The sequence below is a fragment of the Amblyraja radiata genome, unplaced genomic scaffold (assembly GCF_010909765.2).
Source record: "Amblyraja radiata isolate CabotCenter1 unplaced genomic scaffold, sAmbRad1.1.pri S159, whole genome shotgun sequence".
Classification (NCBI taxonomy): Eukaryota; Metazoa; Chordata; class Chondrichthyes; order Rajiformes; family Rajidae; genus Amblyraja; species Amblyraja radiata.
In genome coordinates this window covers 15,258-27,362 of record NW_022630145.1, presented here as the reverse complement: position 1 = coordinate 27,362, position 12,105 = coordinate 15,258, and the positions used below count along the sequence as shown (strand labels likewise).

Below are 12,105 nucleotides of genomic sequence, written 5' to 3'. Positions count from 1 at the left end.
GATTTGTTGGTGAGGAACGGAAGGAATATTTCACCAGGTATTTTGAAGATCAGTCGGTGGCAGCAGCTGTTTTCAAACACGTGAAGGATAACGAGATCCTGTACACCATGAGCTACAACCCCTCCTACTGCTGGATCCTTGTCCTGACACTGGGCCCCTTCTTCACACAAACACACCGGGACCCGCAGCGAGTTCCCAAGACCATCACACAACTATATTGCTACTTTATTTACAACATCCTGAAAAACCACGGCCGTGAGATTGAGAGCCTCCGTGAGGTGTTACTGAGGCTTGGTCAGATGGCCTTCACTGGAGTGGCTGAGAAGAACATTGTGTTCACAGATGGAGATTTGATCAAATATAATCTGCAGCCTTCCCAGTTCCTGTCCGGCTTCCTGATGGAACTTTTGGAGAGAGAGGATTCAGCCCGGAGCGTGGTGTACACCTTCCCGCACCTCACCATCCAAGAGTTTGTAGCCGCACTCGCACAATTCATGACTGTAGATCGCGGGGATATCACCACACTCCTCATTGAAGCCCATGGCATGACAGACGGGCGATTTGAAGTATTTCTCCGTTTTGTCGCTGGTCTCTCCTCCCCACGGTCAGCTTGGATCCTGGAGGAGTTTCTGGGTAAATTCCCTCATCAAACAATGTGCCGAGTGAGTGACTGGGTGAAGGGGGAGGTTAAACGCCAGATTAGAAATGCAGGCAGTGAGTTTGATAAAAGAAGGCTCCTGAACACGATGCACTACCTGTTTGAGTCTCAGAATCCTGCACTGGCTCAGCAGACACTGGGATCTGTGGAAACACTTTCATTCTGTGACATGGGACTGACCCCGATTGACTGTGTGGTCCTGTCTCATGTCATCAGGCTCTGTGATACAATGAAACACCTCAATCTGGTGAGCTGCCACATTCAGTGTGAAGGTCTCCTGCGGCTGGGACCGGTTCTGCACAAGTGTCAGCGCTTGAGGTAACTGTCCGTTTGTCACTAACACTGAACTGTAAAATTGTTCCACTATTTTGTTATTCCATCCAGCACCAAATAGGGGGAGAGGGGAGGGGGGCACCCCTCCTATTTTACTCCCCGGGTCACCGGTGTTCGACCCCTTCCCCCGGGTCGCGCGCGTTGCCCGCCTGCCTGCTGCCGTTCTCTGCACGGGGAACATTTCCCGGTCAGTCGGTCGGTCGGGGAATGAGAATAAATGGTGAAAGTCACCAAACACCCACATCCACAGAGATTTGTTCAATAATGTACTGAGGTGTTTCCATAAATATCCGTTTGGGAGAAGTTATCTATCTCAGCCTCGCCGGGCGGGGTTTGTATCAGTTAGTTTCATATAACCATATAACAATTACAGCAGGGAAACAGGCCATCTCGACCCTTCTAGTCCGTGCCGAACACATAATCTCCCCTAGTCCCATATACCTGCGCTCAGACCATAACCCTCCATTCCTTTCCCACCCATATAACTATCCAATTTATTTCTAAATGATAAAAACGAACCTGCCTCCACCACTTCCACTGGAAGCTCATTCCACACAGCCACCACTCTCTGAGTAAAGAAGTTCCCCCTCATGTTACCCCTAAACTTCAGTCCCTTAATTCTCAAGTCATGTCCCCTTGTTTGAATCTTCCCTACTCTCAGTGGGAAAAGCTTATCCACGTCAACTCTGTCAACCCCTCTCATCATTTTAAAAACCTCTATCAAGTCCCCCCTTAACCTTCTGCGCTCCAAAGAATAAAGCCCTAACTTGTACAACCTTTCTCTGTAACTAGTTGCTGAAACCCAGGCAACATTCTAGTAAATCTCCTCTGTACTCTCTCTATTTTGTTGACATCCTTCCTATAATTAGGCGACCAAAATTGTACACCATACTCCAGAATTGGCCTCACCAATGCCTTGTACAATTTTAACATTACATCCCAACTTCTATACTCAATGCTCCGATTTATAAAGGCCAGCACACCAAAAGCTTTCTTTACCACCCTATCTACATGAGATTCCACTTTCAGGGAACTGTGCACAGTTATTCCCAGATCCCTCTGTTCACCTACATTCTTCAATTCCCTACCATTTACCATTTCTTACTCTGTCTGTTTGTGTTTAGACTGGGATTCAACGACCTGGGAGATTCCGGAGTGAAACTGGTGTCTGCAGCTCTGAGGAACCCGGACTGTAAAATACAGATACTGGAGTAAGTCCCAGACTGTGAGAGATTGTGTTTACACTCACTGGGTGTCTGACACTGAACATTAATATGATCAGTAATTGTGTCACCGATAAATACTGGGGATTTGCACCGTCTCCTGTCTCTCTGTGTCCCTCACCCTCGCTCTCTCTTATCTCCAGGCTGGACGCTGTCGGTCTCACAGATTCTGGAGCCGAGGATCTCGCCTCCGCTCTCAGTACAAACCACACGGTGACGGAGCTGTGGCTGAGTAGGAATAAACTGGGAGATTCCGGAGTGAAACTGGTGTCTGCGGCTCATACGAACCCGGTCTGTAAAATACAGAAACTGATGTAAGTCCCAGACTGTGAGAGATTGTGTTTACACTCACTGGGTGTCTGACACTGAACATTAATATGATCAGTAATTGTGTCACTGATAAACACTGGGGATTTGCACCGTCTCCTGTCTCTCTGTGTCCCTCACCCTCACTCTCTCTCATCTCCAGGCTGTATCGTGTCGGTCTCACAGATTCTGGAGCCGAGGATCTCGCCTCCTCTCTCAGTACAAACCACACGGTGACGGAGCTGTGCCTGTCACACAACTCCCTCACAGACCGATGTGTCCCCGCTCTCCGCCGCCTCATACTGACCCTCCCGAGACTGGAGCTGATCAGGTGAGTGTTTGTGTTAATGTTTAATGTGATAAAATATCAGGGGATCCATCCGTCCATCCGCGGGCTTCTTTCTCCTGTGATTCTGTTCTGTAAATGTTGTTGAAATATTAACCCCAGTCCCTGTTATTGACTCTGTTGTTTCATCTGTTTATTTCCTCTCTATTTGTTTCAGCCTGTGGGAGAATAAGTTCAGTCCGACCGGGAAGAAGGAACTGAGGTCGCTGCAGGAACCCAGACCCGGACTGAGAGTGACCGTGTGAACAACTCTGTGTAAACGTCACCGCCCTGGGGACCGGAATATTGTTGGCCGATTCCCCGCCCTCCCCTTTAAACGGCAGCCCTCCTCTTTAAACGGCCGTCCTCCCCTTTAAACGGCCGCCCTCCCCTTTAAACGGCCGCCCTCCCCTTTAAACGGCCGCCATCCCCTTTAAACCCCAACGCTTCCCGGGCCGGGTTCCTGCAGCGACCTCAGTTCCTTCTTCCCGGTCGGACTGAACTTATTCTCCCACAGGCTGCAATTCCCGGACGGGGGAATTGCAGCGGGACCTGCAGGATTGTCGGATGTCACTTTACCATCAGCGGCCCCCGCTCTTGCTGCGGGTTGGTGGTGACAACTGTATCCATTTGGCGGAGAAGATTAAACATGACTCTGGTGGATTCCAGACCAGGGCATCGGAGATGTCCTCATTCTTCAGGGAACGGAGGTTCCCATCTTCTACTATAGATGAGGCTCTCACCAGGGTCTCTTCTATACCCCGTAACTCTGCTCTCACTCCCCAACCCCCCACTCGTAACAAGGGCAGAGTCCCCCTGGTCCTCACCTTCCACCCTACCAGCCGTCACATACAACAGATAATCCTCCGACATTTTCGCCACTTCCAACGGGATCCCATCACTGGCCACACCTTCCCATCTCCTCCCCTTTCACCTTTCCGCAGAGACCGCTCCCTCCGTAACTTCCTGGTCAATTCGTCCCTTCCCACGCAAACCACCCCCTCTCCTGGCACTTTCCCTTGCAACCGCAGGAAATGCTACACTTGTCGCTTTACCCCCCCCCCCTCGACTCCATTCAAGGACCCAAGCAGTCGTTCCAGGTGCGACAGAGGTTCACCTGCACCTCCTCCAACCTCATCTATTGCATCCGCTGCTCTAGGTGTCAGCTGCTCTACATCGGTGAGACCAAGCGTAGGCTTGGCGATCGCTTCGCCCAACACCTCCGCTCGGTTCACAACAACCTACCTGAGCTCCCGGTGGCTCAGCACTTCAACTCCCCCTCCCCCTCCCATTCCCAATCCAACGTTTCTGTACTGGGCCTCCTCCATGGCCAGAGTGAGTCCCACCGCAAATTGGAGGAGCAGCACCTCATATTATGTTTGGGTTTACACCCCAGCGGTATGAACATTGACTTCTCCAATTTCTGGTAGTCCCTGCTTTCACCTCCCCTTCCCACCCCTCCCTCAGCCCACTGTCTCCGCCTCTTCCTTTCTTCTTCCCCCCCCCCCCCCCCCCAACCGTACATCAGTCTGAAGAAGGGTCTCGACCTGAAACGTCGCCTATTTCCTTCACTCCATAGATGCTGCCTCACCCTCTAAGGCTGGCAGTATCATCAAGGACCCACACCATCCTGGCCACACACTCATCTCCCTGCTACCTTCAGGTAGAAGGTACAGGAGCCTGAAGACTGCAACAACCAGGTTCAGGAATAGCTACTTCCCCACAGCCATTCAGATTCAGATTATTTAATGACCACACAGTCAAGCTGGTGGAATTCAGGTTCAGTACAGGATGTTACACAATAGGCTGATTCCCGTCAAACATAACATAAAACACAACAACATACAGTATACAGTACATGCACGAGGTGGCTGTGTGATGTTGTCATAGAGTGTTCAGAATTCGAATTGCATATGGGTAGAAACTGTTTTTAAATCGTGATGTTTTGGCGGGCAGTGAGCTGTAGCGCCTCCCTGAGGGCAGCAGGTGGAAGATGTGGTGAGCTGGGTGGGATGGATCAGAAATGATTTTCTTCACCCTTGACACGGACCGTTTAAGATTGAGTGATTCTATTGATGGGAGGGGAGTGCTGATGATTTTGGATGCTTTGTTGACAATGCGCTGTAGTTTATTACGGGAGTGAGTGTCTAAACTGCTGTACCAGACTGTTATTGATGAAGTGAGCATGCTTTGGATGATGGCTGTGTAAAATCGGATTAGGAGATGTTTCCTCACTCTGAACTTCTTGAGCTGACGGAGAAAGAAAAGTCTTTGGTTGGCTTTTTTATAAATGTGATCTGAATTGATTTTCCATTTGAGGTTATTGCTTATGTGAGTGCCAAGAAATTTGAATGAGTCAGTGGTGGATATGGGTTCGCCTGAGATGAGTAGGGGGGTCTTGGGTTGTGCCTTACGTCTGAGATCAATGATAAGTTCATGTGTTTTTGTTGTGTTGAGTAGGAGGTTATTATCTGTGCACCAAGTGACTGCTTTGTGTGTTTGAGTGCGGTATTCTGTTTCGTTGTTGTTCGAGATGAGACCTATGATGGTTGTGTCATCTGCGTATTTATATATTTGAACTGAACTATACTGGGATGTGAGTTGATTTTGTGTAGAGTGAGAATAACCAGGGTGACAAGACGCAGCCCTGAGGGGCTCCTGTACTGAGGTGCAGAGGGTGAGATATGGTGTTATGTATCTTCACCCTCTGTTGTCTGTTCCAAAGGAAGCTATAGATCCAATGACAAATGCAGGCTATTAAACCTGGCTCGGACAAAACTCTGATTATTAATAACCCTTTATCTGTTATTTGCACTTGATTAGTTTATTTATTCATGTGTGTATATATTTATATAACGGTATATGGACACACTGATCTGTTTTGTAGTCAATGCCGTCTATGTTCTGTTGTGCTGAAGCAAAGCAAGAATTTCATTGTCCTATACAGGGACACATGACAATAAACTCACTTGAACTTGAGTTTCTCCAGCATTTTTGTCTACCTGGTGGAAAGCAAGGATCCAAGACTACAAAGAGAAGTTGATCACCTATTAATTATGCCAAAAATGTATAATGCGCATATAACGATTTTGTCGCGAGTTTTTTTGAAAATTAGCGGGCGATGTGAATCATTGAGAAACGCTTTGTTGTGTCAGTGTATTACACCACATCCGGAATATAATGGCGTGTTTGACAAACTCACCACCACTGTACGGGATATTCCTTGAGGGTGGGCGACGTGACTCACGTCGCAGTGGCCTCTGCAGTCCGCCTGTCTCTATATTATTTTTTGTCTCGTTTGAATGTAGTTTTTTTTTTTTTAACTGTGTTTGTGTGCGGGGGGTGGGTGACATTTAAAATATTTTCCCTGTAAGGAGAACCCGACCTTTTCCCTGTCGGGTCTCCGTTGTCGTTGAGGCCGAGCACCGTGGAGCGGCCTCCAGCAGGAACGACCTGGGGCTCCAGTCACGGAGCCTGCGGACCTACTCGCCATCGCGGAGCTGGCCGAGTTCGGAGCGGGAGGAGCGGTGGTGGCGCGCTGCTGCGACCCGACCCCCGGAGTTTCGGAGGCTTACCGCAGGTCTGGTAGACGGTGACACCGGGAGCCCTCGGGTCCCTTGTGGGAGACCGCTTTTCGGGGCTTCCGCAATTGCGACTTCACCTGCCCGAGTTGTGGGGTTGAAGATTATCTGGAGCGGGGCATTACATCATCGCCCGGCGCGGCTTTAATGGCCGCGGGACAATTACCATCGCCCGCCGGGGGCTTTGACTTTGACTCTGACATCGGGAGGGGAATGGGAATTGCAGGGGAAAGATAAGTCTTTGCCTTCCATCACAGCGAGGAGGAGATGTGCTGTGATGGATGTTTGTGTAAATTGTGTTGTGTCTTGGTTCTTTTCCTTGTGTGTATGACTGCAGAAACCAAATTTGAACCTCATTGAGGTTCAAATGACAACAAATAAATTGTATTGCATTGTATATTCTTTGTGACTGCGCCATAGTTATAGAGAGAAGTGTAGATTGCTTACTTCTTACCAATTGTAGGAAAGACATTCTTGCCGTAGAGGGAGTACAGAGAAGGTTCACCAGACTGATTCCTGGGATGGCAGGACTTTCATATGAAGAAAGACTGGATAGACTCGGCTTGTACTCGCTGGAATTTAGAAGATTGAGGGGGGAATCTTATAGAAACTTACAAAATTCTTAAGTTGTTGGACAGGCTAGATGCAGGAAGATTGTTCCCGATGTTGGGGAAGTCCAGAACAAGGGGCCACACACACAGTTTAAGGATAAGGGGGAAATCTTTTAGGACCGAGATGAGAAAAACATTTTTTTTCGCACACAGAGTGGTGAATCTGTGGAATTATCTGCCACAGAAGGTAGTTGAGGCCACACAGTTCATTGGCTATATTTAAGATGGAGTTAGATGTGGCCCTTGTGGCTAAAGGGATCAGGGTGTGAGGAAAGAGTTAACAGACATGGTTGATTTAGACTAGGGATAGAAATATAACTTAGAAAGAAATAAGATGTCAGCAGAAGCCAGACTGCTGGTAGAATAAAAAGTAACGATATAAAGAACAGAGAGAAATTCTAGATAAAAAGTAGCAACAGAAATACTTCAGTAGAAGTTTGGGTGGACGTTCCACGACGTTCTCGTGGGAATCTGGGTTTTATGTTATGATTGGAAGAATTGAATTGAATTGAATCCTTTATTTGTCATTCAGACCTTTCGGTCTGAACGAAATGCTGTTGCCTGCAGCCATACATGTAATAATAACAAAACACAATAAACACAAATTAACATCCACCACAGTGAGTTCACCAAACACCTCCTCACTGTGATGGAGGCAAAAGTCTTAGAGTTACTGTCTCTTCCCTCCTCTTCTCCCTCTGCGCCGAGGCGATGGGTGTGAAAATAGTGAAAAGAAATGTATAAAGATAGACGACATCCCGATCCTCGGTGTGCCTCTAGGGGACATCAGCGGAGAGGCACCTATTCTGCAGAATATGAAATTAATAAAAACACTTCTTTGTCTGAATTTGTCTCAAGAGCATTTGTGATTTTTGAATCTCACAACTTGGGGGCTCGTTTCCGAGATCCAATACTCTAGACAGCTGACGGGAGTAGACGGACGAAGGGAAGGTGCACCCTGCTGAGTTCAGCGGTCTCAGACTCCTTGCTTGCTGTCAGCTGTTTAAGCAGTAGTATCCGGACCAAACAGAGACTCGGCAAAGAAGTGAGAGTGATAGGAGATCGCAAAAATCGAGTGATTCTGTGCATAGACCCCGGTAAGAAACTTTGACTATTATAGTATTACCTGGGCAATTTGATAAGAGATCGGAGAGGAATTCCGATCGAGAGAATGGGAAATGTAAATGAAAAACCTGAAAGGGAGGGGAAAGGCCGTAAGCCAAATCCCCGCATTCTGCCCAATAGTCCATTGGGGCGAATGCTGAACCGCTGGGGGGCAGGAAATACCCAGGGGTTGGAGAAGACAACAATGATAAGGTATTAGGTACACAAAATTGCTGGAGAAACTCAGCGGGTGCAGTGATAAGGTATTGTTGATAAGGTATTGTTATTTTGAATGGCCAAAACACCCGATAAAAGGAGCTTCGGTCTGGTGGCCGGAGGATGGGTCAGGTGAGGATTGGGTACAGCAGGCATTAAATGTATATGTGAAAAATAAACCCAATCCAATGATAGAAGAAACCATGTATGCCGCGGTATGGGAAACAGGATGTAATTTGTTGAAATTAAAAGAAGAGGTTGAACAGTTAAATCCCTCTGCACCCTCATGGAATTTACTGGAGAACCTAGCTCCTCCCTATGTACATCAATTACCCGAAGTAGCGCCGTCAATTCAACCCCCGCCCCCACTCGTGGCGACGGGAGTGGAAGAGGTGACACCCGGGTCCGCTCTGGCGGTAAAGAGAAAGGTCAGGGTAAAACAAGAATTTAATGATGATGTTACTGACAGTGATGATACCGACAGTGACCTACCGGACCCCAGGAGTGAGAAAGAAAAAGGAATAAAGAGACAGGAGCCGGTCGGGGTAGATGAATTAAATCCCCCGTCACCAGGAGAGGGAGTCAGAAGGTCAGACAGAGTAAAAAGAGGATTGGTAAAAATTAGACCCCTAAGAGAGGTACCCATGGGAGGACCCCAAGGGGGAATGGGGTTTGTTAATGTCCCCTTAACTAGTACTGAAGTGAGGAATTTCAAGAGAGAAATGAAAAGCCTCCTAGGGGATCCTTTAGGTCTGGCAGAGCAGTTAGATCAATTCCTTGGGCCAAACACTTATACATGGGAGGAGTTGATGGCCATTATGGGGAATCTCTTCACACCAGAGGAGAGGCAAATGATTAGGGCAGCAGCAATGAAAAAGTGGGAACAGGAGAACCCTCCAGGGCAGCAGAATGCGGCGGCAGCAGATAAATTCCCAGTACAAGAGCCAGATTGGGACAAGGGAACAGAAGCAGGACGAAGGAATATGAAGGACCTGCGGGATATAATTATATTCGAACGAGCATTTGAGAATGGACAGCAGAAAGATGAGGCCCCGACAGTGTTCCTTCAAAGACTCAGGAAGAACATGCAACAGTATTCTGGAATAGACCCGGACTCAGGGGCAGGACAACAATTGCTTAGGGCCAATTTTGTGACCAAATCCTGGCCTGATGTAAGGAAGAAATTAGAAAAGATGGATGACTGGAATGAGAAACCACTACCTCAGTTGCTTACAGAGGCCCAGAAAGTGTACGTGCGGAGAGATGAGATAAAACAGAAGGGGAAGGCAATGATTATGTTGCAGGCTGTAGAAAAACAGCAAATAAGGAACAGATAGAGACAGGAAAGTTCCTGAGACAGGATGATAAGGGAGTTACTCCCGAAAGTAGCAGATAAGAAGACGGCAGAGGCCGCGAAAGGGGGATGTGATAGAAGACGGCAAAGGCCGGGGACAAGAGTGCAGGCAGGGAGAAAATATAAATTGAATAATCTATTTGAAGTAAGAATGAAACGAAGTGATTTGTTTGAAAACCGGTTTGGAACAAATGGTTGAAATGAGCAAGTTGTAAAATTGAACACAGACGCCCCCGTGGCGGAGGTGGGAATTCCCACTGTGTTTGGGCCGTGGGGGATTGCGAACAAGCTGCAAAAATGAACTCTTTGTATCCTGGTAACCTGAAAAAGAGAAGTTGTAAAAATCGTTTCTTGATGTTCTTTTAGATTTCTCGTCAGTAAAGTTAACTGGAAATAAGTTAATTGATGAAACATGAGCAGCTTTTATGTTGTTTTATGGTAGACATACAAGTTGAGAAACACAGACAGAGAAAGAGAGAGAGACAGAGAGCGAGAGAGAGACACAGACACAGTACGAGTAAGACAGTACCCCATTTCAACCAAGGGACGAAAAGGCTTACAACCAATCATTGAGAATTTATTAGAGGACGGGTGATTGGAACCATGTATGTCCCCCTACAATACTCCGATCCTACCAGTCAGAAAGACCGACGGGACATTTAGACTCGTACAGGACTTGAGGGAACTGAACAAGGTGGTCCAAGCCCGACACCCGGTAGTGCCTAACCCTTACACCATCATGGGACGGATACCCCCAAGCCACAAATGGTTTAGTGTGGTAGATTTAAAGGATGCCTTCTGGAGCTGTCCGCTGGCAACAGAGAGTAGAGACTTATTCGCCTTTGTGGGAAAACCTAAAAAAACCGGGCGAAAGCAACAATTCCGGTGGGCGGTGCTCCCTCAAGGTTTTACAGAATCACCAAATTTATTCGGCCAAATTTTAGAGCAGGTATTGGAGGATTTCCCAGGACATGGGGAAACGCAACTATTACAGTATGTGGATGACGTCCTTTTGTCAGGAGAGAGACAAGATGAAGTAAGGGACGCCACAATAAGCCTGTTAAACTTCTTGGGAAGGAAGGGGTTAAGAGTGTCCCGTAACAAGCTTCAATTTGTGAAACAAGAGGTAAAATATCTGGGACATCTGATAAGTGGAGGAAAGAGACGAATCAACCCTGAAAGGATAGCTGGGATCACGGGAGTACCACTACCAAAGAATAAGAAAGAGACCCGAAAATTCCTGGGATTGATAGGATACTGTCGACTGTGGATAGATGGATCCTCCAGGTGCATAGATGGAAAAAGACATAGTGGGTACGGTATAGTGAACGGGGAAACGATGGAGGAAATTGAAAGCGGCAGGCTGCCTGGTAGTTGGTCAGCTCAATCTTGTGAATTATATGCATTAATGAGAGCTTTAGAATTATTGGAGGGGAAGGAAGGAACAGTATATACCGATTCAAAATACGCTTTTGGAGTAGTACACACCTTTGGGAAGATCTGGAAAGAGCGAGGAATGATAACAACTCGAGGTAAAGAATTAGCGCATGAGCAATTGGTAGGACAGACACTGGAAGCCTTGCAAAAAGCAGAACGAATAGCGATAGCACATGTGGCAGGGCATCAGAAGGGTAACACCCTGGAGGCCAGAGGAAATAGGGCAGTGGATGAGGTTGCAAAAAGAGCAGCCACAGAACAGATGGTAGAAATGAAGTCACTACTACCTTTAAGGGAACCAGAGGAAAAGATACCTATCTTTAGTGAGAAAGAACAGGAAAACATGAAAGAAATGGGGGCTCAGCGTACTTCAAATGGGAAATGGTGGACACCAAATGGAAAGCAGCTATTGAACAAAGAAATAATGAGGGAGTTATTAGGGAGATTACATGGACAAAGCCATTGGGGAACACAAGCCCTCTGTGACACCCTCCTCAGAACCTACGCTTGCTGTGGGATATTTACCATGGCCAAACAAGTCACAAGGGGCTGTGTAATATGTCAGCGAATTAATAAGAAAATCATGAGAGCAGTCCCAGGAGGAGGACAACCATTAGCAGTTAGGCCCTTCCAAAGAAAATACAGATAGATTTTACCGAGCTGCCCCGGGTACGAACATGGAAGTACCTGTTAGTGGTAGTGGACCATTTCACCAGATGGGTAGAGGCATTCCCCACGGCAACTGCCACCTCACAGGCGGTAGCCAAGATATTATTAGAACAAATTATACCCAGATATGGGATTGTGGAAACAATAGACTCAGGTAGAGGGACCCATTTTGCCTCCAAAACACATGAAATGATATGTGAAGCACTGGGAATAGAATGGAAATTGCGTACACCATGGCATCCCCAGAGCTCAGGAAAGGTGGAAAGAATGAATGGCACCTTAAAGACC

The 12,105-nt window shown here is 47.3% G+C and overlaps 1 protein-coding gene and 1 long non-coding RNA gene across 3 annotated transcripts; both read left to right on the top strand.

Annotated features, from left to right (window-relative positions):
• The first annotated feature begins 516 nt into the window (after positions 1-516).
• On the top strand, positions 517-3,301 carry LOC116969351 (NLR family CARD domain-containing protein 3-like). 2 transcript variants are annotated; one of them, XM_033016214.1, is made up of 3 exons: positions 517-976; positions 2,684-2,851; positions 3,024-3,301. In XM_033016214.1, the coding sequence occupies exons 1-3, from the start codon at positions 546-548 to the stop codon at positions 3,109-3,111; spliced, it is 687 nt and encodes a 228-aa protein (XP_032872105.1). In that variant the 5' UTR covers positions 517-545; the 3' UTR covers positions 3,112-3,301. The 2 variants fall into 2 exon arrangements, 1 of the variants encoding a protein (XP_032872105.1); XR_004410736.1 differs by lacking the exon at positions 517-976 and adding an exon at positions 2,155-2,202.
• A 5,005-nt stretch (positions 3,302-8,306) lies between these two features.
• Positions 8,307-11,804, top strand: LOC116969350. The gene is made up of 3 exons (XR_004410735.1): positions 8,307-8,354; positions 8,419-8,489; positions 11,794-11,804. It is a non-coding gene; the product is annotated as an uncharacterized LOC116969350 (long non-coding RNA).
• The last annotated feature ends 301 nt before the right edge of the window (positions 11,805-12,105 follow it).

Excerpts from the sequence above, each read along its gene's own strand:
- LOC116969351 (XM_033016214.1), top strand. The coding sequence starts at position 546 with ATGACAGACGGGCGATTTGAAGTATTTCTCCGTTTTGTCGCTGGTCTC. Across the intron at positions 977-2,683 it reads CACAAGTGTCAGCGCTTGAG|GCTGTATCGTGTCGGTCTCA; the intron begins GTAACTGTCCGT and ends TCTCATCTCCAG. Across the intron at positions 2,852-3,023 it reads CCGAGACTGGAGCTGATCAG|CCTGTGGGAGAATAAGTTCA; the intron begins GTGAGTGTTTGT and ends TATTTGTTTCAG.